The sequence below is a fragment of the Pestalotiopsis fici genome (assembly GCF_000516985.1).
Source record: "Pestalotiopsis fici W106-1 unplaced genomic scaffold PFICI_Scf_1, whole genome shotgun sequence".
NCBI lineage: Eukaryota > Fungi > Ascomycota > Sordariomycetes > Amphisphaeriales > Sporocadaceae > Pestalotiopsis > Pestalotiopsis fici.
The window spans coordinates 3,474,686-3,501,984 of NW_006917091.1; the positions used below are offsets into that span (position 1 = coordinate 3,474,686).

The following is a 27,299-nucleotide window of genomic DNA, read 5'->3' on the forward strand; positions in this document are numbered from 1 at the left end:
GTTATAGTAGCCGTCTGTTGGGTTTTCCGCAACCAGTGACACTTGTTTCAGAGAGCCTTCTACTGACTGGTTGAGCAGCTACACCTTCTCTGTCGGGAGGGCCAACGTCGACATCAAGTTCATCGGCGTCATCCAGTGCCGCTAGTTCCACTACTACTACGAGTACTTCTTCAAGTGTCTCTTCAAGTGTCTCTTCGACTGCCTCTTCAAGTGCCTCTTCGACTGCCTCTTCGACTGCCTCTTCGACTGCCTCTTCAAGTGCCTCTTCGACTGCCTCTTCAAGTGCCTCTTCGACTGCCTCTTCGACTGCCTCTTCGACTGTCTCATCCTCGGTCGCGTCCTCGACAGCCTCAGCTTCCTCATCGGCGCCTTCGTCGGCATCTTCAACAGCTTCCTCGTCTGCTTCCTCATCGGCTTCTTCCTCAGCTTCCTCATCGGCCTCATCATCGGCCTCCTCGTCGGCGTCTTCATCGGCTTCTTCCTCAGCTTCTTCCTCGGCTTCTTCCTCGGCTTCTTCCTCGGCTTCTTCCTCAGCCTCCTCTTCGGCTTCTTCCTCAGCTTCCGCGTCAGCTTCCGCGTCAGGTTCCTCATCAGCGTCTTCATCGGCGTCTTCATCAGCTTCCTCAACTGCTTCCTCACCTGCTTCCTCGTCGGCTTCCTCGTCGGCTTCCTCGTCGGCTTCCTCTTCCTCTCCCTCTCCCTCTCCTTCCTCTTCTCCCTCATCCTCTCCCACGTCTGCTTCAATCACGTCCTCCCCTACCTCTCCTTCCTCATTCACATCCACGGCCACATCGATTTCTTCGAGCTTCACAAGCACATCACCAAGTTCATCAGTCGCGCCAACAAGTACACCAACTAGTTCACCGACCAGCAGTAGTCCCTCGTCAACGAAACCCTCGACCACCAGCAGTCCTTCGTCATCAACATCTTCAACCACGGCGTCTAGCCCGAGTAGCACGCCATCTAGTGCTGCAACCACATCTTCAAGTGCCTCATCCACCTCAGGTGCTTCATCTACCTCAAGTGCTTCATCCACTTCAACTGGCCCATCCAGTGGGTCGAGCGCGACAAGCGGCAGTAGTACGCCGACTCTGTCAAGCACAGCCTCAACTTCTTCAAGTGCAGTGAGCTCCGGAGCATCTACGATCAGCTCGCCAAGCACGTCTGCCACAACTTCCTCGTCCAGCAGTTTGTCATCTGGCAGCTCCTCACCCACAACACCCAGTTCAACGCCTAGTACAACACCCACATTTTCAAGTCCAACATCAAGCCCGTCATCAAGCAGCGTATCAAGTAGCAACGCTTCTTCTTCTTCGGGTGCTACAAGCTCCGCAGCGTCTACTGCTAGTTCAGCAAGCACAGCTACGACAAGCTCATCCAACAGCTCGCCATCCAGCAGTTCGCCATCCAGCATACCGTCCAGCAGTTCGTCCAACGGTTCGTCCAGCAGTTCGTCTACCGGTTCGCCTGTTGTTTCTCCAACTTTGCAGTCAACCACTACGACCACTTCCAATTCGCCCAGTTCGTCCGGTTCGTCCGGTTCTGTATCAACAACAACAACACCGTCAACAGTACCTACATCTTCTGTCTCGACCATCTCATCATCCTCACCATCCTCGACTACTCCTTCCACTGGATCGTCGACAGGACTGTCAGCATCGGGGTCTTCTAGCTCGACCACGACCAACTCTCCTACCTCGGCTGTCTCCCCAACAACCTCTCCCTTGGCTCAGAGTTCAACCTCGACCGGCTCTTCCGTCTCAACCGGCATTGCATCTTCTAGCGCCGCATCTAGCGTTGTAGGCACTTCTTTTGCGACGCCCAGTCCTTTGACGTCTTCGACTGCTATTTCTCAAGCTAGTGGGTCAACGATCCAGACTGATGCTACGTCGCCTGGTTCATCGGCTTCAAGCACGGGCGGAAATCCAGATGGATCGCCAACATCCTCGCTTACAGTCACCGGGCCGACCGCAGGAACCTCGACGAGCTCAGGCGTGGTGATTGTCACTGTGACTCCTGGTACAACACCCACCTCTATCGTCACTGGGTCAGTTGCTGGAACGTCGACAGTGCCGGCAAGCGGCTCGAACCCGGGCCAAGTGATCGTAACGATTGTCCCCTCGACGACCACTGGCTCCGTTGCAGGAACCTCGACAATTCCTCCAAGCAATGGAGATTCTGGTGGTGTGATTGTTACAGTTGTTCCAGGGGCTACTTCCATAGTCACTGGTCCAGCTTCAGGGACATCTACGGGGCCGAATGGCGAGGTAATCCAGACTGTGGTGCCCACGACCGTAACTGGCTCGACTCCAGGGACAACTACGATAGCGGCGAGCGGATCCAATCCTCCTGCCGTTATTGTGACTGTCGCCCCTGGTGCGGCTAGCACAGAAACTGGCGTGGCTTCATCATCTTCCGACAACTTCTCAGCCAGTTCTGTGGGTCAAGGCACAAGTGATTCAGCTTCCTCAAGTTCTTCCATTGGTTCAAGTGCGCCAACCAGTTCTTCAGGCTCGAATCCCAGTACTTCCGGTTCTGGTGCCAGTCCATCAGTCAACCGCTCAAATACGCCCGGGGACACTTCGTCACCAGGGTCTGGACCCTCTTCAACAGCTGCCCAAGGCTCAACGGGCTCAGCAGGCTCGCCACAAAGTCAAGTAACCACCAGTGGTACTGTCTCTGGTGTCCCAGCTTCCAGCATCAGTACCACTTCGGCCACGTCTTCAGACTTGACTTCAGACACAACTTCCTCCACCCGTCCTACAGTGACTATGGAATCTCAAGAAGTCAAATCCTTCAATGCAATTTTCGACGAGGACAACGTCGAACCCGGGACGGCCGAGTTCGCTTCCCTTGCGGTGTTCGATCCAAACACTGGCGCAGTTATCGGCAGCGAAACATTTGTTATTCAATATGTCGGCTGCTACGGACTGCCAGCAGGCTTAAGTCCCTTTGTGGGAGACAACGCCACGGACAAATATAGAAATGATACGACGGCTGGTGACACTGCATCCAACTGTGCCAGTTATTGTGCCAGCAGTGGCGAGTCGCTCTCCTCGAACAATCAAGGTGTATGTTTCTGCGGAGAAACCGTGGCACCAGGATACCCTGGCGATGACCGGACGAATTGTCAAGAGGAATGCCCCGGTGATAAGAGCCAACGATGTGGTGGTGGACAAACATCCAAACGAGACGGCTTCAGTTATTTCAATGTCATTCTCGCACTGCGGCAGAGCGAAGTGGAAGTTGTGGAAGTCGGTCAGAACAGCTCAACCTCGATTGCCTCGCCGACCGGCACCGAGAGCGTGACCAATACAGCTGCATCCTCCGGCATCAATACTGGTACTGGCTCTGAGAGCTCAAGTAACACGGCTGCGGCCTCCGGTACCAATACTGGTTCTGGAAGCTTGAGCAACACAGCTACCTCTGGTGCTAATCCCAGTACAGTCACTGGGAGCTTCAGCAACACGACTGCTTCCTCTGGTTCCAGTACTGGCACTGGCTCTGAGAGCTCCAGCAATACAGCCATTTCCTCTGGTATCAATACTGGAACTATAACCGGATCAGACACTGGGCCTGGGGCATCAACGGCATCAACAGCTTCAGGGGAACAAAGTCCAGGTGCATCTGCATCAGGCTCGTCTTTCGAATCAATGGAGAGCCTGTCTGCCTCTGGCTCTACTGGAGCTTCAGATTCGAATGCCTCTTCAACAGGCTCTGGAGTATCCGGTAGCGGTGTGACCAACACGGGGCCAACCTCTGGCAGTTTGACCACAGGAAGCTCCGGACCAACATCAAGTAACGATTTCAACACCGGTACTAGTCCTGGCGGCTCTATCCCTGAGACCACGTCACCAACAAACAATCAGAGCGTCACACCTGGAGCTACCATATCAAGCTCGTCCTCTGCACCAACCGTCACGGACAGATCGGACCCTGTCATTCTGGCAGTCATGCCTACTTCAGAATCCGATGGCATGAGCGGCAATGCCCTTCAAGCAAGAGGGTTTAGACGCCAAGCAGGAACAACAGCAGGATTCGTCGGTGGTGCTGGCCCTGTCAACCCGCTCTCATGTACCGACGCCACACCATTCGTTCTCAGGAATGGCGAGTTCTTTTCAGGAAGCCAACGCATTTCGACGAATCCCAATGCTGCATACGCGCCTTTCAAGGTCGAGCAGCAAGGCTCCATTTCTCTTCTCTTCTCCATTGTGGCAGATACTTATCTCACCTGGACCAATGATGCGTTCTCTGGCGGCAGCGCAACCTTCTGCCAGGACCAATACGGCCAAGTATACGCATTGTTCGTCAGCCAGTCTGCGATTCCCTTCCAGTGCACCCCCGTGGTGCTCTTGGTATACTCTGGTATGTTTCTTATTGCAGATTAATACTTGCAAATGACTAACGAGTACTATAGCATTGCAATGTCGGGACGGCACCTTGATCACCCAGGCCCCAGCGATTAGCACACCTCCCGTGACAATTGATACCACCGGCACCGGGGGCAATATCCAAACAACTGCCGTGCCTAGTCTGCCCGATGATTTTTATCCTCAAGGAACCATTCCAAGCGATGGGTCTTGCACCATGACCAACATGACTTGGGTTCTCGGCGCACCTACATTCATGGGCCTTGCTTGAACCCACAGCGACACGAAGCAATGAATGGATTTTTTTTTTGCCGCGAAGGAACATCAGCACGCTTAAAATGAAAGGTGTCTGCATTGCCAGACCTGATATTGGTAAATGTGATCGACTTCACATTCAGAAGGATGGTGTCAATGATTTTATTTTACTTCGAGCAGCGGTGGTTTTGGTGTCAGTATCTTTCTGTAGGATTGCATAGTTGTGCTTTCTCAAATTTCAAATTTGTATGAACAGCCTCGCAGGCCATGTGGAGGTTGCAGGAAGCCGTTGATTTCTTTCCCTCTTCTTTTTTCTTACTCCTCTCCATGAGACTATGAAATATTTTCAAACGTCGTTACTAGGCATGGTAATCATTCAGAGCGATATGGGGAGGAAAAAGCATAAACAAAAACAAAGCAAGTGGGCTTCATGAATGTAATTTACTATAGGGATGCAATAATTTTCTGTCAGAGGCCGCCAATTTAAATTTTACAATTTATAGTCTCGACTACCAAGAGTGCAAGACATGCATGAACCTAAACTCAAATACATTGTTCATGCCGGTGTAAGACAATAGTCAGCAGAGATCATTTTGCACGTGGCCCAAGTTGAGCGAGCCACTATGTACATCCTTTGACGGCGGGCCCAGATCGGCGCACAGCACTGAAGGCTTAGAGGTTGCCAATCTTTCTTGGCTCATGTGCTTCGCGTGCTTAGCCACATTCCTACCGACTCGGCGGCATTGCTTACCCGTCGACGACACAATTGTTGCGTTTAGAAATTCATATATATCTCATGTACTTGTCTCACAAGCAATCACACAGCTTTAGACTTATCCTTTTGAATTAATTTTTAATGAAATTTATAGAAACATGACTTCTCAGCAAGACAAATCAAATCCAGTTGCGTCAGAAGTGGCTCGCGAGGCAGCACCAGTGCAGCCAGGGGACTTACCACCAAGCTACGAGGATACGGTTGGGGATACGGCTGGTCCATCAATCACACCCAACACGCTGATGCTATCTGGACACCACGTCGTGCCTGTTTCTGCCGCAAACTACAACCCGCAGCCACTATACGAGCTGAACCGCGGCGTGGCCGTGTGCACCAACGCGACGCGGAGCATCACCTTTTCGAGGTTAGACCACGAGGTGCGCCACAAGTCTGACGGGCAGCCAGTGGTCAAGGAGCGAAAGCGTCACCTGTACGACCTCGAGCGCCCGCACTCTTTGCCCTTGGTCGGCAAATACAGCGAGTCGTGGCCCAGCAGGAGCAGCGGCCAGCACGAGGTTTCCTACTGGTGCCGGAGCCGGTCGCGGCAGACATTCGGCGACGTGGGCCTGCGGCTCAAGTCGAGCTTCCTGTCCTCCCGGTCCAGCGCCCAGGTGGTTCGGGTCAAGCCCGAGGGCGGCGAGAGCGAAGGGCGTGCGGTGGTCAGGGAGACAAAGGAGGACGAGGCGCAAAGCATATTTACGGTCGAGTGGAAGAAGAAGGAAGAGTTTCATACCTGGAAGGATGAAAATGGGAATCAGGTCGCCTTGGAGATTGCTTCGGACACCGAGCACAAGTTGGAAGTGACGAGCATATTGAAGCAAGAAATGCTTGATGTGCTTGTAGCCGCTTGGTGTTTGAGAATATGGCTTGACTCTGTGCTCAAACATGAGAGGGACAAAGACATGCTCACAAAACTTGGCGAGCGTCCAATTGCAATGCGATACTCTAAAGTATTTAATTGACTTGTTTCCGCCCATGCGAATCTTTATCGACACGCGGCCAGATGGATTGCTGAATCAAAGTATCTCGCAAGTATTAACTAGCCAGCAATTGTTTATACCACTTCCATCTCACCTCTACTGTGCCAGAAATTGCTATAATAGATGGGGACAGAGTTGAGACCCGTCCATGTTCCGATACGTACACTACAGTGGTTGATGTCAAGCTAATTCAGGTGGGCCGCGTCATGCGTCGAAAGCAACCAACATAAACCCCCCGGTGGTGCACTCAGGAAAGCAATTGGTTCGAGAGACCGTTGGATGCAGGTTACCATGTTGTCGGGACTGTACGGGATTGGTAGATTTCCCCTCATTCTAATGCAGTCCCGTCTCGCTCGTTCGAGTTTTACGATTGGTGTTGGGGTGGGCGGTTGGGGGGAAACCGGGCTACTAAATAACAAGATCAGCATCTTCCCCAGACGCACCACTCATGCGAAAGCCACGATGCGGCGGGCCGGCCGTTTCTCGGTTGCGCTTATGCCTGGGCGATGATCAGTGGCCCTCATTGATCTGGATAGTTTGACTTTGGTTGGGCGAGCTTGATCTGAGTAGCTTTTCCCGGTCTTGCGTTCCGCAGGATTCTAGCTCATGGAGGGCCACGGAGCGCCATGGAGGGGGGGGGGGGGGGGGGGGCGGTCTTACTCTGGTCAATCTCGATGAGGGATGGTTCGACGAGAAGGAACACGGACGGGAGGGTATGCTATGTGTGTATAGAGCCTGCCGCCAAGAACGTCCATCGAGGGATTTTTGGGTTTGGAGTTTGGAGGGGGCTTGATCGCTCCATTGGAGGAGAGTTTGTCAGAAGTGTAGCAACCTGTGAGGATTGCTGGTCATAATGGCCAGGAATCGAATCCTCTTGATGTGGTATCAAACTGCAGAGCGTAGCGACATGCAATAAAATTGTCTCGCCTGCAGCTGGAGCTTGTTGGATCTTCGGTTGCTGCTAATAGTGCTGAACAGTGCCCTTGCCTGGTCATCATCGTTTGGATGATTACCCCACAAACTCCAGGGGCCTCAGCGCCTTTTTTATCTCACTTGCTTCGGCCAATGGCCCGTTTTCTGTTCCACTTGCCACGTTGTAATGACGACAGACCTCGTTCAGTGTCACATCTGTATCACAATCAAGGGACAAGAATCTTGCCTGCTTCCGGGGTGGTCATGGTGATGGACATGCAGTCGAAGGGAAAGGGTTCGTGCTTTAAGATGGACGTGCTTATTAGAAGTCCAAGAACATGATCACCAGGTACTGCCAACCAACCATGCCTGGTTTAGTTACAGTAATGTTGAAGTACGGTCTGGGCAGGCAATTTTATCTACTACTTCTGGAGGTCACTGTACAGAGAGTATTTGGGCCTGTAGTGTACCACCCCTCTTAGTGTACTATGTCCTGCATTGAGCGCATCCGTGGCGCTGGATCTCGTGCACCTGTGACCCCACCAATTCCCTCTGTAACCTAGTACAATCGAGGAACTGGTGGTTCCTCGCGAGCAAATATTACGCACAGGGAGCAAATCACAGATCAGGTGTCGATTATATATTGGATATACAGTCCTAGCTCATTAGTAATGAGCATCTAGTAGTCCGTCCATGTTTCGTTCTTCATCAGGCGGCTACGGTAGGTAATTTGCCAATCAATTTGGCGGCCATCCTTGGTCTATCCACCAAATAATATGGAGTGCATTTGTCGCTCGCGGGGTATCAAGGCCAAAAGGGCCATGCGTATCCTGGGGTTAGAATCATGATACGTAATGAGAGAGCTTCCACTCGCCTACGAGAGAGTCTTCCTGACTCTGCCGGTAAACAAGCACTTGGCGTTCAAACTGCCGAAATCGTTCGGTGTCCTTGCAATGCTATATGTTGTTTTCTAGTTTTATTTTGCAGGATTGATTCTCCTTGTATCTTCAGCGGGCGTTGTCCATTACCATGGAAATCATGAGCTGCGGGATCGAGCCCGTCAAGGATACCAGAATGGGCTTGTCACTGTCACCACATCCAGACATGCGTCCGGCTAAGCGAGCTGTCAGCTCAAGATTGAACACAGTCCTTTCATCAAGGGTCCAATTGATACTTCCTGTCAAAGGACGTACATTGGAACCTACAAACATTGATAGGAATTGTCAGTGAACCTAGTTACTGCACCTGCCCGTTCGTTGCATGCTGTTGGCACCCAACTAAGTGCGATGATGTATCAGATGAGACGTGCGCAAGCCGTTCCGATGGGCCGACCTATCAATGCCATCATCCGAGATCATAACTCAATTTTCGTGTAGCCTTTACAGTAATGGAATGGAAAATCTTTCGTAGATGCAATGGTACCTAGAATTTACAGGGCATCCAATAGGACAGGCAACCTGAGTGAGTTGATGGTTGTTGCATAGCTTGTACGCTACACTGGCCGGACACGTACAAACAGAGGCTGGCTGAATCTGGGTAGCACATCCCACTCCATCTCTTCACCTTGGTGCACCCTGATCCACATTCACCTGTATAGCCTTTATCTACCTACCTGGTTACATTCGTGTCAACCGAAATCCCGTGGGTGGGATGATACAGCCAAGTACAATTCTAGGTCGCAGGTAACGTGAAGAAGACGGTAGGCTGGCTATCACAATTCAAGGTGTCCAGACAAGCGGGCCGCTCGCTTTGCTCTCGATAAGCGCCTTGTCTCTTCAATCAGGCTTGTTGTTCCGAAGGCTTCTCGGACGAATTCATGATACTGGCCGGTTGAGCCTCCTCGACCCTCAATGTTAGCTTGATGGTTTCTATTACAAACCATAGGCCGAGTCATTTCTCAGCAAGTTCTAGCTCGTAAACTCCTCGTGCCTCGCGACTCTTCTCCGTCCGGCCTTAGCAAACTGGAGGGAATCTTTAGTCCGTTTCTCATAGCGTCACTGCGACCTGCCTGCCATTAATGACCTGTACGGGTTTGTGTAATTTCTTAACCACCAGGGTTTAGTACATATTTCGACCATTCCGCTGGGTACCCCCCCCCCCCCTAGATAGCTAGCGCAGGCGAGGCCTATGTACCTAGCGACAAGCTGGCCCCAAGTTTTACCCCCCAAACTGTACCTAGCTACTAGGTACTAGTTCCTTTCTCCACACAATCCCCCATTCCATCTCAGCTTGTCTTTGTCGTCGCCGCCGCCGCGGCTTTGGACCAATTGCCCGAGTCCCGGAACATCCACGAGGGACTTAGAAGCTACCTAGAACGAAACCTGCGCCGCAGGATTACTTGACTTTCATCCCGCAACTGCAAAGATTCCTACGTCCTTGTATTCCCTCTGAGGAGCCCCAGGGTCGCTAATTGATCTGATCATACCCTTCTGCCATTCACTTCAATCTCCATGCTTCACTCACTTCGACACCATCGACGGTCGCATGCCAAGCAATCTTCCTCCTTCCCTTGCTCATTGCAGCGTCTGGTCGGCTGCAGGCGTCTTCTGACTGCTCCGTTCTAACTCCTCTATCTCCGCCACCGTGAACGACGACCACTGCAACAACTTCAGTCGCAACGATGAGTTTCTTGAACAAGTGGAAGCCAGGAGCCGGTGTAAGTACTTTGTCCTTGTGATTGTCGTCGCAGACCTTGCGCAACTCTTCAACGACGCGGGCCCAACAGAAAGCAATTCCTTTCCAAGCGTATTCGGCTAACCGCGAGACAGGGCGGCTCGGCCAACGGCAGCAAAGATGTTCAGAAGAAGAAAGAGGAGCCACCTCCAGAGTTGACTCCCTTGGAAAAGATGCTTCAGAACGCCGGCCCTGTACGTGGTGACGGAAGCGACAAGTACTTCGGTCTAGAGAATGTGAGTTGTCTACGCAATCCGTTGCGCCACGACTGGTGGTTCGTTTCTGTCGCTAACATGCGCATTGTAGTTCGGTAACACATGGTATGCGCCCCGCAAGTCTGGCGCACAATGGAATATTAACATCGGCAATACAGTTATTGCAACTCAATCGTCCAAGCCCTTTACTACACAGTGCCATTCCGAGAACATGTTCTCCAGTATCCGCCATTGTCGCCGGCCGACACACCCTCCGAAAACTACAAACCGAAAGTCAATGTCGTTGTTCGAACACTTGCAGAAAATGGCGATGCGGCGGCATCTAATGGCAATGCCAAACCCGTCACAACAGCCGAAGCACTGGCGAGGAGGAAAGCCATCAACTCGGGACAAGTCCCCCCATCTCAGGGAGTTCGGCCAGAAGACAAGCCAGATACGCCAGAATACAAGAAGAAGCAGGCAATGCTCAAAGGGCCGATACTAGAACTTGCGCAAGAAAACCCAGGAGCTTATGGCATGGATGAATGCTCCTTCACGGGCTTGCGCGACATATTCATGGCTCTTGTCGAGACTAACAGCAGGACAGGCGTCCTCAGTCCCCAGCGATTTCTCGACATCTTCAAACGTGACAACGAAATGTTCCGCAATTCCATGCACCAGGATGCTCACGAATTTTACGGGCTGATCCTGAACGATGTCATTGCTAATGTCGAGGCAAACGCGCGGAGAATGCTAGAACGCGAGGCTAGTCGATCAGAAGACGGCCTCGTCAAATCGGTCGAGTCTGCTTTGGGGGCTGCGGTTACACATACGTCGAACGGAATCAACTCGCCAGGCACCGGCTGGGTCCACGACATATTCGAAGGTGTACTGACATCAGAGACCAAGTGTTTGACATGTGAAACTACCTCACAACGAGACGAGACTTTTCTGGATTTGTCGATTGATCTCGAAGAACACTCTTCTGTAACGTCTTGTTTGCAAAAGTTCTCGGCCGAAGAAATGCTTTGCGAGAGGAACAAGTTCCATTGCGACCATTGCGGTGGGTTACAAGAGGCCGAAAAACGCATGAAGATCAAGCAGCTGCCCAAGGTTCTGGCACTACACCTGAAGCGCTTCAAGTACACCGAAGACTATAGTCGCCTGCAGAAGTTGTTCCACCGTATAGTATACCCCTACCATCTTCGCATGTTCAATACAACAGACGACGCAGAAGATCCCGACAGAATTTACGAACTGTATGCCGTCATTATTCACATTGGTGGCAATGCGTATCATGGCCACTATGTATCAGTCATCAAGACCGAGGACCGGGGTTGGTTGCTATTTGACGACGAGATGGTCGAGCCAGTGGACAAGCACTATGTGCGCAATTTCTTTGGCGACAAACCTGGCATGGCATGCGCCTATGTCTTATTCTACCGCGAGACTACTTTTGAGAAGGTTCGCGCAGAGCAAGAAGCAGAAGGCTTGGAGGAAGTTCGAATAGCGAGTGAAAAGGCCGACATTGCTTCAGATGAGGCGGGTAAAATCAATACCAATGGAGGTTTGGAACTTACCAGACAAACAACTCAACCAACGTCGCCCATAGAGGAACATGCTCTAGCTAACCTGGACCATGCTTTGACGGCGCCCGAAGCGCCCTCCAGTCCCCAACAGGAGGTTCCGATTACTCACTTTGACACAACCATTCCACGATCTGATACCAAGTCCAAAGATGAAAAGAAGGCCGAAAAGAAGGAAGCCAAGGCAGCCGAGAAGGCGCGGAAGGTAGCAGAGAAAGAGGAGATCAAGGCTAAAGAGAAACAGCGGAAAGAGCGAGAATCACAACTTCGGGAAGCTCGTAAGAATGAGGCAGATGAATTACGGAAAGCTCTCGATGAGAGCAAGAAGATGGCTACCGAGGCAGATTCGAAGAACAGAGACCGAGCTGCATCTGTCACTACCCACGATAGCCCCGGCCTGAGCCGCCACCACAGGGGCAGCAAGTCAATGTCGAGGAGAAGTTTTGCCTTCCTAGGCAAAGACAAAGCACGACGGGACAGCAGTGTGGATATCCCACCAGTACCTGAGACTCCCACCACTGAAGTGCATAATGCAGAGCATGGCAAGGGGGTAAACGGTATCCCTACTACTCCTTCCACTCCGCAGAAGACCAAAGAGCGATTCAGCTTCAGCCTCGGACGGAAGAAGAGTACAATCTTGTCTTGAGAATCTGGTTCGACATTGGAGGGCTGTACGATATTGTGCATGTTAGCATAATCTCGTTCCCGAGGGACTTCCCTCTTGGTACTATATATTAGAGCTAACTCGGTTTGAGCCGAAAGGATAAGGGAGCGAAGCTGATTGCAGGTTGGATATTGCCGAGGACGAAGTAGGCACAACCACATAGGGATCAGCGATCCGGCTTGGCTATGCTGTGACAGCCCTTGTATGTATTATAATTCTCTGGCGTCACATCGCACGCCCTGTCCAACATATGTGGACTCACAAAAAAGTGAAATGGGAAGGATTTGGCTGTATAAGTGTGGCATTGTATTTTGCGAACGTGATTTGAACTTCAAGCTGCCTGTCATTCGAGGCGTTGCAGGTCCCTATAACCTGAGAATGGCGGCGCATCATGTTCCAGTCCTCCCATTTTCAACCATGGGCCTGAACGATATTGCAGTCCAACCTTGAACGTTCCAACACTCCTTCCGCTCACCAACTTTTGGTGTTTGTGGTGTCTATTAACAATCATGTTTTTAATGAGTCTTTCCACGAGGGCAACCTTGCTTCCCCTTTTTGTGATCAAGTCGCGCCTTGCCTTTCCGGAACGCCCAGCTGGTAATGTAAATGCAAATATCTTGCCGTGTCGCGACCACTATCGAACTGCCAGTTTCCGAACTGTGGCACCTGGATGTGTAGAATATCGGCTATGCGAATCGCTTCAGCCAAGCGCAATCTCGTAGAGTATTATCAAGGTATTGACTAAGATAAGTGGCCCTGCGCAAGATGGAATGTTAGTCAGGAACTGAGATATGTGCCTCTTGACGCAATTTCCATGAATACCCTATCCTGCGTTGTCCTGCTTCGCATCTCATATCCCACAGAAATGACGCTGAGGAACCGAACAAGATCATCCACGGGAATACAGAAGGGGGGGGATGAGAAGCAGACTGCCAGCAGTAAGGCGGAAGGCGAAGGCTACGTACCTCTCGTGAGCATGCGCACGCTGGCAATCATGTTCATGAGCTTAAACTTGAAGCTCTGGTCCCCACCGGGTCCGGCACCAAAGGCTGGGTCGTGCGATGAGGCTGACAGACCAACGCGCGCGAGGAAGCGGTCTTCAGAAAGGATGGCGACGGCGTTGAGGAGGAGCACGGCGATCTGGAAGAAGGAGCCCAGACCGAACGAAGGGATAAGCGCCATGTTTGTAAAGAGGGTTTACTCGGCTTGGGTCGCTGTACTGGAGGGTTGTTGTAGGGCTCTGCACCTGGAGAGTATCGATGTGCGCCGTGTCTAGTTGTGTCAAGAGGTCGTGGTTGTCGTCTTGTTCAGGAATCGGAAGGGGTGATTTGGTCAATCGTGATTCGTGAATAGCTGTTCGTTGCGCATTCATACGTACTAGGCTGTACAGGTGCTAGGTATTCGAGATAGCCAAGGCGCAAGAGGTGGGCAGCTCCAGCTCCAGCCTCCAGCTCCGTGGATCGAAATGTTGCCAGCTGTCCGGCGGCGGATTTACATTGGACCAGGCCGTTCCTGTCTCACACCCGACTGGGCATGCTGAAACGGCCACCATTCACTGGACTTTAGGGGGGACCTTCAGAAGCTCCAAGCTTCAGAGCTCCCCGTCCCTATTGGGTTATGTGCCTGAACGTCATCCTACATCTTTTGTTCCATCTTGTTGTGGGAATTAAGAGGTCCGCTTCGGAGTGGCATTAGTGGATTGGACTGACCAGCAATTCATATTTCGATTTGCCAATTCAATGTTCTTCCCATAAACATTCAACAAACACTCCCCAGTGCTCCAGCTCGCACAATGGGCGCCATAGGTGAGCCGTCGACAATTGTAATCCGGTGTAAAATGAGATTAAACTGACACAGTCAACTAGACACACTATTGTCATTGGCCATCCCGGCTTTGGTCATTGTCCATCTCATTGTCGCTCCCTACACCAAGGTAGAAGAGTCGTTCAACTTGCAAGCAACACACGATATCCTCGTGTACGGCACCCCAACCAGCGATGTTTATGCAAAGCTGTCGGCAAGGTATGACCATTTCGATTTCCCGGGCGCCGTCCCGCGGACATTTATGGGCCCGGTCCTGCTTGCCGGCATCACTCAACCGATCATCGGAGTGGTCGGCTTCGAGTATGCGCAATTCATCGTGAGAGCTCTCCTGGGTCTTTTCAACGCCTGGGCCATGGTGATCCTAAAGTCCAGCGTGGAGAGCGAGTTTGGGAGGCCAGCTGCAAGGTGGTATGCAGTCTTGCAAGCCACCCAGTTCCACGTTCTCTTCTACGCCTCACGAACACTGCCCAACATGTTCGCTTTTGGCATCACGACACTTGCATTCTCTCAGCTGGTCGGCAACCCCAAGACGCTGCGTCTTGGACGATGCAAGCTGGCCATTGGCCTCTTGACTTTCGCGACTGCCGTTTTCCGGTCTGAGCTGGCCATATTGCTTTGCACCACGACTGCTTACCTCTTCTTGATGCGCCGCATGGGTGTGGAGAGCATCCTCGAGGCATTCCTGATCTCCTTCGTCTTCTCTCTGATTACCTCCATCCCGATTGATTCCTACTTTTGGCAAAAGCCTCTCTGGCCGGAACTCTCGGCATTCGTCTTCAACGTGCTGCAAGGCTCATCATCCGAATGGGGCGTGTCGCCGTGGCACTACTACTTTACCAATGCCTTGCCAAAGGTGTTTACGAATCCGCTCGTCCTAAGCCTTGGTATTCCGATGTCTCTGTATGCTCCAGCAACTAGAGCACAAGCCCAGACATTCATTCTGCCAACACTACTCTTCGTGGCCATCTATTCAGTACAACCACACAAGGAGGCACGGTTCATCTTCTATGTAGTTCCCCCAATGACTGCCGCGGCGGCCCTTGGTGCAAACTACATCTTTACTCGTCGAGGGAAATCAGTTCTCTACTCTCTTGGCTCCATTGCCCTGGTCGCATCGGTCCTGGCTTCGTTTGTGATAAGCACGGGAATGCTGGGCCTCTCCTCTCTCAACTACCCAGGTGGCGAGGCCCTTGCGGAGCTGCGATCGCTCGTGCAACCAGGCTCGTCATCTGCGGACGTACAAGCCGTCACGGTGCACACCGATGTGCTCTCTTGCATGACAGGTGTCACGCTCTTTGGCCAGCACCCTTACCCTCCAGTGGACCCCAAGCCGACCACAGATGCCATCTCGTTCGTCTTTGACAAGACTGAAGAGCCTTCTACCCTTCGTAGTCTTGACTTTTGGAGCAAGTTTGACTATCTCTTACTAGAAGACCCTGCCAAAGCCATCGGATCTTGGGAAAGCGTTGGTCTTATCCAAGGATTCGGCGGAGTAGAGATTTTGAAGCCCGGTATGGACGCAGATGGTGCGCTAGAGACTGGTGAAGGTCAAATTCTGGGAAGAGGCGCCACAGTGAAGAAGATTCGCGGCATGATTCGGCCATTGACTGGGGGATGGTGGATTGGCCCGAAAATGGAGCCCCGGATACGAATATTAAAACGTGTACGGGGACTGCCAAGAAAAGAGGTCAAAGAGTAATAAATACCCATGATACTTTCCGTAAATGATGTACTAGTTGTGGCTTTTCAACCCTATCCTATAGAATTGGTCTATGTTATCGTAAAACATGTCTGCACATGTCAGATTTACAAGTCTGGCTTGACCATCTGACATGTAATACTCAGAAGTAGGTTCAACTTGAGATCATCGCCATCTGGGAATCGACATGTCTTTCCATTGGGTATCGTCACTGGCCAGGCTTTCTATCGGTTTTGAGCCGTTCGAATATACGAGAAAACATACGAGATTACCCATCTCCAACATTCGTGTTTGATTTACAAGGGCACGTCATTGCGCTTATTTATTTTAGGCGATCAAACGAAACAAGAGCTTTTATATGAGCTTTCGAGTCGCTTGCTCTCGGCCGCTAGACAATTAGCGTGTGGACATCGGGGACCGGCGCCAATTCAGCCAAAGGGTCGCTAGCAGCGCCTGTCACAATTAGACGGCGGACGGTCTGTTGTCGCATCATTGGGGGATCATTGAGGTGTGGGAAAACTGCCGAGGCGGCGGCCAGAGAAGTCTGTTTAGATCGGCTATTCTCTTTACACAGCCTCACATGTGCGCATCTTCATGTTGAATATGCATCACAGATACTTTGTCCTCGGTACTCTCCTGTGGCAGACACGACTAGTCTTCAGCTCTCATTTTGTTCATTGTTTATAGCTTCATTTTTATTTTTATTTTCTTCATGTCTGGCGTGCGCCCGGCCGCGTACACAGAGTACGTACGTCCATGTCTCATCCCGCTAACGACCATTGGGCCGGACAGTTCAGCCGTCAACAAGCCGGGTCGGATATGATCGAAGAGTCGGCCTCAAGGCTACGGACATTAAAGCGGGAGGCAGTGCCTACATAGTGCTTTCTGCTTTGTTATTGGGAATTGAGCGTGGCTGATTGCTGCCCCTCCTGTATTTGGGCATTGACTGACGGTGAGATGGAGATGTGGAAAGCTTTGATCTGATGACTCTCTTGGGCACCGGTATGGTAAAGTGACTGGATGAATGGGAGAATATGGAATTGTAAAACAGACGGTGACGTCCAACACAAGATTTTTGACTTGGATATAGAGTTGTCTGCGTTAGTGTCTGTCTCCAGTAAATATGGGGGTTCGTCCGTTGATCTGTCGCCCGGACGATGTGCAAATCAGGGCATCTTGTTGATCTTTATATCGTACTTTGTTATCTAGCAGCCTGACTTGGACTCTCACCCTACTACCTGCATGGGAATGCCCAAAAGGTTTTCTTTTCACTCACTGCGTATCGGTGTTTCGCCTTGTTCAACCCCCAAATCAATAATTTTATCAGTACCCTGTCATACCTGTCCCTCCCTCTACCTACCTTGTACACGGCTACTTTCTAGTGCTCACTTTTGCTTGTGTGGAGAAAAGTGTCAAAGTGGTTGGTTCGGAGTTGAAGCTAGATGGGCTAAAATGGCTGTCGGGGGTCCCACTAGTCCCCTGAAATCGCTGCGGCCCAAAATACCTACGGGCCGGGCGACCCTGAAACTCGACTGCGTGGATTTGCTGGAAATAGCGCCCAAGGTGATTGAATGCAGAGTCAGTGAGTGTCCATACACATATATCGTACGTATACTAGGTGATATACACAACTCACTAACATTATCAGCTTTATCGCATGGACGTGTTTATGGCAAAAACTATGAATGAAAGACATGCAGTATGCCCAGGCAAGTACATCAGAGGCACTTCATACGTGATGGCCATCAGAACTGAATGCTTGAAAACGCCAAGAAATCGTATCTTGCCCATGTGTCGCGTGAGGCAGGATGAGCGCACTCTCCCAAACGGGGGAGGGGGGACACTTATCAATGCAAATGATTGATGGCTTGTGTGAGGTTAGGTAATATGTACGGTTCCTGGTCCCAGGCTTGTTCGTGCGTACCATGAAGCTGATGGGCGCACATTGCGATAGGTAGATACCACAGGTACCCTGTCCAGCCCATCTAATAATGTATGAGGCACGGAGTAATGTGGTTAGCACACATGCATGCATGGTCCAAGATGCAGGACCCGCGCCCCTCTCTCCAGTCTGTCCCTCACTTTCTCTCACCCCCCATTCAGACACGCTCCAAGTGAACCCCCCCTCGTAGGGCATCTTTCGATATACCAATGCTATGGCCTTTTTGTTGCTTTAAGCTGCACGTCCACCTGCCTCGTTACCATTTGTCTCGTTCTTCTTCTTTTTGTTGTTGTTGTATTATTGTTGGTGGTGCACCGCTAGTTGCATTCCACAATTCACAACGCCAGCGGCGCTTGCTCCTGCAAATCAGACCGCTTGGATGGAGCGAGACCTACTGGACCGACCAGTACGTACCTAAACGTTTACGATCCTAAACTCCAGTCCCGTCAGTCCCTCCAGTCCCCAGGGGAAGTTGGAACATATCTGCCCAAAGACCAACCCCCAGCACCGGATCCCTCCTTGCTGCAGGTTTCAAGGACCTGGGTGTGCCACAACGCCTCAAGTTGAACCTCGCCGTCCTCGATCTCTGGAGACATTTGCTTTCCTGCCTTCACAATTGCAATTGTTCCTACCAGAGAGCACCAACGCCGGGCCAACTTGCTCGACCTGCCTCTGGTTGTTTGTGTTGCTGCCCGCCTTACTCGATAATTCTGTGATTCATTCCATTGGCGCAGCAACCCGTGGTCAGGTTACCATTTCGATTTTCTTGATTTCACTACTTTCTCTTTTTTTGCTTCTGTCGATCGAGCCACCGCCGCCAGAAGCAAACCCCGCGTTAATAAAGCGCATTTGAACAAAGACCCCCCGAGCAACACGTCAACCAGCTACAGCTTTGCCTGCCGCCACCGACAACGACATCTGATGCACGACCCCGCTGAAGGAATTGGTATACGTCTTTAGCGAGATCCAGGGACAGCAACAAGAAGCTCACCATTTTCCACCGGCGGCCCGCAATTTCTCAACATGGAGGCAGAGACGCCCAACGAGGGCGGTCGGCGCCGTGACCGACTGATGGGCAAGATGTTTGGCAAACAGAGAACCGCAGAGAAAGAGCGCGAGCGCCAGTACAAGACGGAACAGAGCGCCAACGACCTCTCTGCCTTTCTGGGCAATTCCGACCGGCTGCAGGTTACTCACCCGCCCCCTCCTCCGCCCGTTCATGGCCACCGTGATTTCGAGGCAAGACAGCCCCAACTGGCCCTGGACACCAGCCGGGCCATGCGCTACCCTGGTGCTCTGGACGTTGGTAACGACGGACAGCAGCTGGCTTATCGTTCTAGATCCCACAGTCCGCCCAGAAACCGAAAGAACAAAGGTCTGGTGGTACGCTTTGCCGACAGCTACCCCGAGGTCATAGGTGAAGGCGGTGACGAGTGTGAGACCATTGTGGCAGAAATCGGAAGGAGAAAGAGGTCCAAGTCTGCTCCGCTCACAGCACCATCGCAATCTTCCTTGAAGAGCTATGAGCATTCCCGGCAAGGAAGCGACACGCGAGCCGTCTCGCCCAGGAAGGAGCCCAATGACTTTGTGCCTGGCCCCATGAAGCGGACACAGACCGGATTCTCTACGATTGGCGATGAGCCCAAGCAGGATTCTTTGGCGCCGAATCTCCAGGCCTCTCCCCAGCCGAGGACTTTGCCTGCCGGAGAGGTCACCAGATCTCGGTTCTTGGAGACGTCTGACCGCAAAGATGAAGCTAGGAGGTCATTCATTGAGATACACCAATATGAGCAGAGACAAGCCGAAGGTATGGCCTTTGCCCAGGCAAGATCTGCCAGCACGGATTCTCATCAGGGATGGGACGAGGGCGAGTCATCTCCCGAACCGGTTCGTACAACACAACCAAGGCCTCCCAGGGACCTGCCTACTATTCCAATAATGCCTGAAGCCCCCCAACTTCCTCCTGCCTTTACTGGATCCTCCGAGCGCGAGTCTTCACCATCACCCTTCCGAGCGCAGTCTACAAGAAAGCCGCAATATCAGCCAATGCGCCACGAAGATCGCCCGCCCATGCGAGCTCTATCCACAAGAACACATATTCCACCACTAATGGAAGATCACACACAGCCTCAGCAACCACCAATGGCGCCGCCGCCGCGAAATCCTACCCGGAGGTCTCCTTTGCCACCTGTCTCGCCGTCCAAGAATCCCAGTCCTTCTTCTCTTGAATATCCGCGCAAATCCCCTTTGCCACCAATTTCCACAGATGTAGAGACGCCACCAGCCTTTGCAAACGAAGTACCATCTGCACGGGCGTCGGAGATTGACGAGTTGCGCCTGGGCTCAAAAATTGATTCTGACAGCCCTTCGTCGACCTATTCAGGATCAATCTATTCTACTTCGGACATGTCACATAAAGCCACACCTATCACGCAGAATCCACGTGACAGAGGTTGGAGTGCATCCGCAGATAAGGCCCCGAGAAAGCTTTCGTCACAGCCTCCAGAGAATGAGGGAGCGTATGATGAGTTTATTGCACGAACGAAACACCTCTATGAGCTCTTCCGACTCCATGCCGAGCAATTCAAATCACTGGGTAGTTCCAAACCCGACGACATGTGCCGCGCAGCACTTTGGTGGTTTCTCAAAGGCCGCATAGCACTAGAGACAGCCATGAGAAGTAGAGGCCAAGAAGCGGATGAGACTAAAAGTCTCATGAACAGATATCAGGCATACACTGATTTGACAAAGAGCTACTGGCTTACAGAAGTGGCGCTTCCAGAAATCGCCGACGGCAAGTTCAGTACGACCGAGGGCGAAATTGCTGAAGTCAGGCAAGTCCTCGCGACAAACCTCAAGAAGCTAGCAGGATCGATGAAGAGAAATGCTTTACTGCCACCTGAGGAGCCGTTCATGCCACAAATGATGGATAAATCAATCTGGATTGAGTACCCAGTCTTGAGCCAGGATATCATTTCCCTTTTGAACGGCAATTGGGGCTCACTGCTAGTGGCATCGCAACAATCGGCCAAGCAAGTTCCTTTGGTCGAGACACTCCCGCTGGGGGATTCGCCTACGCTCTTCAATTACGGACGGGTGAAGGCCGATGTCTACCTCATGGAACAGGGCTTGGAATCGATGCACACACATTTCTCCTGCATGCTCTCCATCAACCGGCAGCAGAAGGACTCGACACTCATGTTTACCGTGGCCAGCCAAAACGGCACTGTTACTCTGTGTATACAAGCAGACAAGAATGCCGGTCCTAGTTGGGACAATGTGAAATGGCGCACTGACAAGTGCTCGCTGGAGCTCAAGATGCCGCGTGGCTTCATGGTAGCTATTCAGTGTTCTCAAACAGATTTCCGCATGCTCTGGAACATATTCGATTTCAACGCCAAGGTACAAAGTTATTTGTATCCACGAAAGGAGGAAGTTGTCGCTTTCCAATCCAAGCTGAGGGGTTTCCACTATTTCGATTCCGACCCTCAAGGACGCACCTTTCCCAAAGAGCCCGTAGGCCAGTGTGAAATTGGCCTGTATGAGAAGCTTCTCAAGGAAGGAAGCCCTACAGGCCCGAGAACTTTCCACAGAGGTTTCCGTCTTGCCATAGTGACCGGACCAAGAACAAGAACTCTGAGCGGTGTCACGCATCTCTATCCACCCTCCATGCCTATTCAGTATGCCTATCTTCGAGGCGAACAACGCGAGCCAATGATACAATTGTCTTACAACGATGGCAAGGCCAAAGCTCGGATGGTGCTCATTTTCAATGATGATAAGGAGAGGGAGAAGTTCATATCGCTCCTCAAGGGCAGCTATGTTCACAGCGACGAGGAAGTAGTCACCGAAGTTCCAATCCAGGGGTTCAGCATGACAGAAGGACTCCAAGACACCAAAGCTAGTTTCCCGGCTCTGCAAAGGCTGCCCTGGCAACATGCCCGGATCATCAATGATCGATATGCTGGTGATGTACCGCCTGTGGTACTAGCCGAAAAGCTGCGTCTTGAACTCAACTCGATTGACGCAAAGGGAGCATCAGTAGGTACAATTGTTGACAGAGTAAACATGGCGCCGGGAGAGTTCAAAATCAGGCTTGGCACCAAGGACATCCTCACGCTTCACGTTATACGGAACCCGCAGGTTGATTTGACCACATCCGTTTTGGACCGTCCAGGACTGACGGATGCCCCACGCGAGTTTGCTACCCTGCAGAGTACCGTGGCTCGATCTCCGACTGTCAGAACTTATAGATTCAACTCGTTCAAGGATCTGCACGCCTTCCAGAATGGTATGACTGGCTACACTGTGGTCTTTGATGGTGTGGCTTCATCGCTGAATATTACCCGTCGGCGCATGGTTGTGCCTGTGCACAAAAAGTGGGAATCGGGCACGGCACGAATTCAGGTAGCCCACCACGCACTAGACGGAACGGTTCAACTCCTGGCATTTTTCGAGGACTGGATCCATGGCCATTGTATGGGATTTGTGCTCAAGGGCACTGATGTGTACGAGGCGTCGGGTAAGATGGGTAAGGCAGCTATCAAGTTTGTGGAAGCCAAGTTCCCGCTACCAAAGGGCGGGGATGGAGGTGAGAAGCGAGACGAAGACCGTTTCCTTTGCCTCGACATGCCAGACTATGCGGGCGAGCACGACGATATCAGCATCGTGTTCGAGGACGAAGGCGGTAAGTTGCGATAAATATTCCGGCACAGTAATGAAACAAGGCACTAATAGTCGAACAGAGAGAGACAAGCTCTGCGCCGTCCTACCCGCACCGGTCAAGGGAGCAAGACTCAGCAAACTAGGCCGATGAGTAGCTGTGGCTAAAAGCCAGGCTCACCTCCAAAACATGATTGACGAGAAAACAAACCCCCCCGCCACGAGTTCACCACTATGAAAAGTTGTTGCTAGTAGCAGATACCACAGTCGTCCTATCAGCCATTAAATCATAATGGTCAAAGAATGATTCAAAATAAGAGGGGCAGAATTCCCAATAGTACTAAACCATGTCGATAGAGAATGGTGCAAATAAGCGTGGGAAACTCCCCCAACAGTTAATGCAAGATCATGTGGAGCAGTAGAGGGGATCATAGAAAGGACTCTTTTACATGCATCATGAGAGATACCCCTTGTGGTTTGTAGGAGAAGAGAAAATAATGCCCCTGACAAGGCAGGCACATATGTAACTAGGTACTTGGCAGTAGACCAACAGAAAAAAATTAAAGACTTGTTGTCTAGTCAATATGGTTCCAATTAGAAATTGGTTTCGGGAAAATAAGAAACTGTGACGGGTAGGTGGCTACAATGTCATGAAACTTACGGATCCGACCGACGGACCGCCGCCGCCGCCGCCACCATCGTGCAACGGTGAAAGGAACGAGGACCATTCGGACTGAAAGAGACAGGCCATCTAGATACATAGCTAATAAATGTACATGGTAGTAGGTTGCTTGGGCAGCACCATCATCCACTTACTACATAGTGCACGTACCTACATTAGGTAGGTTATGGACTCAAGGCAGTTGTTTGATAGGCTGGGTGTCGATGGCCCCACCACCATAGTGAACCGGGATTCCCTACGAAGTTGGGTGTATGTATACGCTTCACTTTTTGGGCGCGGATTGGCAGATGGCAGTTTATGCGAGCGGTCAAGTTTTTTTTGTCAAAACAAACACGGACACGGGGTCGTCCATTTAAGAGTAAAGAGCCGCAATCCTCTAAATCTGCACTGCCATGCTTCCCCAGATCCATCATCTATCTACTCGCGGAGAATACTTGTACAAGCATCGAGTACCTAGGTTACCTGCGTGGACATTACCTTGAAGGTCACTCTCCCAAAACTCTAACTCGGTCAGGGACCACTATCCGATGAACAAGCTTTTATACCTCTCTGGCACCGCTACAAGAATCAACACCTAATATGACACATTCCCTTCTCCGACGACGCCAGCAGCCCAGAGAATCAGGTATAAGAAACTCCCCGGATTCCCGTCTGCTCGAGACTGGCCCAACTTTTGACTCTTCTTCCTCCACTTCACTTTCCAACCAAAGCAAAGCGCACAGAATTAGTTTCGTGGCATATCGCGCCCATAATATTCTTCGCTTCTCATCTTCACTATCTTCAAAGCAGTGGCTATTCAAGCACGAGTCTTCTCTCATATCGTTTCGAGTCAGATCCTCCTGCCCGCCTCCCGCAAGACTGTACAACCCTTCGTCACAGCAGGGCCACAACCGTCTCAAAAGATTAAGGATAAACAACAGACGCAGCGACTTGAAAATTCCCGTGAGTAACTACTGATGCATTTCTTCTCAACCCCACTCTGTGCTTGTTAGATCCAAGATTTTAACAAGTCAAAGACCGATTTCCACAATGCCTACTTTCGTGACATTTTTCGTGGACGGGAAGGTCGTCGGCAGCGAGTCATCGCCAACTCGCAGCGACACCAGCTCTCCCAGAAACTTACAAACGAGCTCCGAGATGCAACGAAAGGAGAAGGCTTCAGACCGTAAAGTGGTCCAAAAGTGGCAACGCCAGCAACAAAAGGCAAGTCTCCGCCAGATGCCACTGGACATGAGGGATGCAAATCCATTTTGCGGAGGCCCAAAGATGGATGATCTCGTCAAGAAGATCACCAAGTCCTTGGAGAAGCATCAGTACAAAATGGAGCAGGAGATTGACAACATTGTGGACACTCCTTATCACAATCAGCAAACTCGACTGATGAGCCTCGTCGAGCCTCCCCAAAACTGCTGCCCCCACTCCTTCAATGGTTGGAACTGCCGCTTCCACCCCCGCGCGCCTCCCGCCGAATACTGGAGTTGGAAGCTTGCTCGCACTCGGGAGGCTCTTGGGCGCGCTTACTTTGTGGATTTGTTTGTACACTGGAAGCGCTACCAGCAAGCCACTCGCACCCTCCACAAGCAGCGCCGCGAGGAACTCGGACTCACTGACTTGGCCCCCAACCTTGATTTCCCCCATTGCCCCATCACCACCCGCAACGAGAAGAAGCAGCTCCTCGGCAAGCTCTGCTTGTCCCACAAGCTGCACTTCAACGGCCGACGCAGCGGCGGTCTCGGCACAAGCGTCGACACCTGCTACCTCTGCCGGTACGACGCCGTGGACGCCGTATACACCACGGCCTGCCGCCTCGCCTACGCAAAGTACTGCGAGGCCCTGGCCACGGCCACGGACAGGATCCACCGGGCCATGGGCCGGGTATGGTTCGCCTACGCCATGCCGGACCCCAACCCCACCGTCCGCGAGGACACCAGCGGCCGCCGCGTCCTCCACGTTACGCACTGGTCAGAGTACCAGGCGGGACAGTTTGAGGGTGGCAGTGTTCCCTTTTCGTGGGAGGCGCGCGCGGCTTCCAAAAGGAAGTGCGAGGTCTGGCGCCGCATGAGCGGCAAGAAAGGGGACGGGGATGGGTACGTGGCCGTCAAGCCCGGCCAAAACGAGTCCATAGAGACATGGCTCGACAACATCATGGAGGAGTAGAAGTTTGGGTTTCGGTTTCGGGAGGAATTTTTGCCAGGTTTTCTTTCTCTTTTTTGGTTTTTTGTTTTCCTTCCTATTTACGGGACACGACCTCGACGATTGAGAGATTACGATTCATGTTATGGGCAACGATTATGATCATGGCGGCAACAGCAATGTTTTGATTGGGAGTCGGATGGAAGTTCATGTTCGCGTTGACGAGGAAATGCATGGGAAGAAATGGTCATGTTTTTACGATGAGAAAAAGAGAATCTTGCATCTGATGGGAGTTTGATACCCGCATAAAGGAGCATACTTGGTTTGGGCATAGGAATGCATGGAGCATTAGATGGATACCCGATATCGACAAAAAAGCACGAGATGGACTGGTTCAAGTCCTATTGTTTTACGAGTTTTATTGCATGGAGTTCAATTGAAGCACGAATAATATATATATCATCATTACGAGTATTACTTTTGATCATGTGATACAACACCAGATTTTCGGTTATATCAATCAATGCCTGCTTCGAAACAAGATAGCAGTGGTGACATGGACACTCTGCCTAGATATATTCTCTTAGATCATGCCAAAACTGATCCTGGGTCTTCAAGCAGGTATTTCTATTCATTTATATATCGACAGAGGGAGCCAGTGGATTTCTCATGAAATACATTGTAGTTCTCGATCCCGGCCCCAAAGCTCATCCCAACGCAGTCTTAAGATCAACTGGATACCACGGTTTACCTTTCCCTTTCTCCTTCAACTTCCGATTTCAGATAACGGGCGGTGAACTTGGCTCTCAGCATGTAACGTTCGCCGTCCGGATTATCTACCAGCTGAACATTAATCAGTCTGAGATTCCAGATCTGATTGTGAATCTGGGGTTCATTGGCCACCTACCTATCAAGAAATTCTATCATGTCCTTTCCAAGACGAACAAGGAGTACAGGCTGTTCGTGGATTACGATAGACCATGGATAGCCGTTTTATATACATGCCGCCCAAGAGAACGGCACCATCTACTATAGGCACAAGCGTACCATGCAGGACAGATCAGCGGCAAGGAGGAAAATAAAGACCGTATAACGTATAAAATATACCATGAGCACGAGAATTATGGTATGGAGAGGCTGAGCAGCCGACAACATCTTTAGCCTTCTGCTAGCACACATATGACTATTACATGGAGGTACCTCTCAAAGTAGGAAACTGCTCAGTTGATTGAAGCCACCGAGTGGCTGAAACTTGACCAACCCACGCCACGGGTCAAAATGCATATGATACTCCCAAAACATCTCGCGGGCATTTCCTCCAATTGTTCTGGTATTGAACCACGAGCCGTGGCCACTGTGTGCCATGGATATTTTCCAGATCCTACCGGCTGCTAATAACAGATCAATCGCATAACTGCACTCGGAAAACAAATACTCGGCCATCGTGGTTCAGGTGAAAGTCCTGCGGCCAGCCGCTGCCGTGTAGTCTCCCGTTGCCGGCAGACAGACAGCGCTTTTGACGACAATGTAGTCGCCGAACCGGTGAGCCGTTGTGCGAATTCAGCCTGAACGTTTTCGCTTCTCGCCGGGAGAGATTTTTCTGTGCCTTGCGCGGTCCCATTGTACGTGTATTCTCTCTGAGAAGTCATTGAGTTTTTTTTTTNTTTTTTTTTTTTTTGGAATTGTCGCCATTTCTCCTTCTTCCCTGTCTTTATTATAGCCCTTGTATGCTTTCAAACTGCTAACAACCCGCAGTGAAGTCCTCCCTTCTTATGGTACATCTATACCTCTCTATTTTCGTTTCTCCCTCTACTTTGGCTCAATTAAAACAATCAACAAATTCTCTATTGCAGAATCTCCGCCGCATAGTCACATCCAATATTCATGCTCACACCACATGTGCGGATTCATGTTCGGACCACCATATTTGTACTATGTGAGTGCTTGG

At 51.3% G+C, this 27,299-nt stretch overlaps 8 protein-coding genes across 8 annotated transcripts; 6 read left to right on the top strand and 2 right to left on the bottom strand.

Annotated features, from left to right (window-relative positions):
* Position 1: 1 nt before the first annotated feature.
* On the bottom strand, positions 2-1,597 carry PFICI_01047 (uncharacterized protein; the record flags this gene model as incomplete). The annotated part of the gene is made up of 1 exon (XM_007829628.1): positions 2-1,597. One exon carries the CDS (start codon positions 1,595-1,597, stop codon positions 2-4), a length of 1,596 nt encoding a protein of 531 aa, XP_007827819.1.
* A 1,174-nt stretch (positions 1,598-2,771) lies between these two features.
* Positions 2,772-4,641, top strand: PFICI_01048 (uncharacterized protein; the record flags this gene model as incomplete). Its single annotated transcript, XM_007829629.1, has 2 exons — positions 2,772-4,365; positions 4,418-4,641. 2 exons carry the CDS (start codon positions 2,772-2,774, stop codon positions 4,639-4,641), a joined length of 1,818 nt encoding a protein of 605 aa, XP_007827820.1.
* Positions 4,642-5,498: 857 nt separating this feature from the next.
* PFICI_01049 (uncharacterized protein) lies at positions 5,499-6,362 on the top strand (the record flags this gene model as incomplete). The annotated part of the gene is made up of 1 exon (XM_007829630.1): positions 5,499-6,362. The coding sequence occupies one exon, from the start codon at positions 5,499-5,501 to the stop codon at positions 6,360-6,362; it is 864 nt and encodes a 287-aa protein (XP_007827821.1).
* Positions 6,363-9,912: 3,550 nt separating this feature from the next.
* Positions 9,913-12,391, top strand: PFICI_01050 (uncharacterized protein; the record flags this gene model as incomplete). The annotated part of the gene is made up of 4 exons (XM_007829631.1): positions 9,913-9,948; positions 10,061-10,201; positions 10,272-10,285; positions 10,339-12,391. The coding sequence occupies 4 exons, from the start codon at positions 9,913-9,915 to the stop codon at positions 12,389-12,391; spliced, it is 2,244 nt and encodes a 747-aa protein (XP_007827822.1).
* Positions 12,392-13,366: 975 nt separating this feature from the next.
* PFICI_01051 (uncharacterized protein) lies at positions 13,367-13,781 on the bottom strand (the record flags this gene model as incomplete). Its single annotated transcript, XM_007829632.1, has 2 exons — positions 13,367-13,549; positions 13,611-13,781. The coding sequence occupies 2 exons, from the start codon at positions 13,779-13,781 to the stop codon at positions 13,367-13,369; spliced, it is 354 nt and encodes a 117-aa protein (XP_007827823.1).
* A 420-nt stretch (positions 13,782-14,201) lies between these two features.
* On the top strand, positions 14,202-15,932 carry PFICI_01052 (uncharacterized protein; the record flags this gene model as incomplete). Its single annotated transcript, XM_007829633.1, has 2 exons — positions 14,202-14,214; positions 14,275-15,932. 2 exons carry the CDS (start codon positions 14,202-14,204, stop codon positions 15,930-15,932), a joined length of 1,671 nt encoding a protein of 556 aa, XP_007827824.1.
* A 2,965-nt stretch (positions 15,933-18,897) lies between these two features.
* Positions 18,898-22,690, top strand: PFICI_01053 (uncharacterized protein; the record flags this gene model as incomplete). Its single annotated transcript, XM_007829634.1, has 2 exons — positions 18,898-22,561; positions 22,620-22,690. 2 exons carry the CDS (start codon positions 18,898-18,900, stop codon positions 22,688-22,690), a joined length of 3,735 nt encoding a protein of 1,244 aa, XP_007827825.1.
* Positions 22,691-24,247: 1,557 nt separating this feature from the next.
* On the top strand, positions 24,248-25,375 carry PFICI_01054 (uncharacterized protein; the record flags this gene model as incomplete). Its single annotated transcript, XM_007829635.1, has 1 exon — positions 24,248-25,375. One exon carries the CDS (start codon positions 24,248-24,250, stop codon positions 25,373-25,375), a length of 1,128 nt encoding a protein of 375 aa, XP_007827826.1.
* Between the last annotated feature and the right edge of the window lie 1,924 nt (positions 25,376-27,299).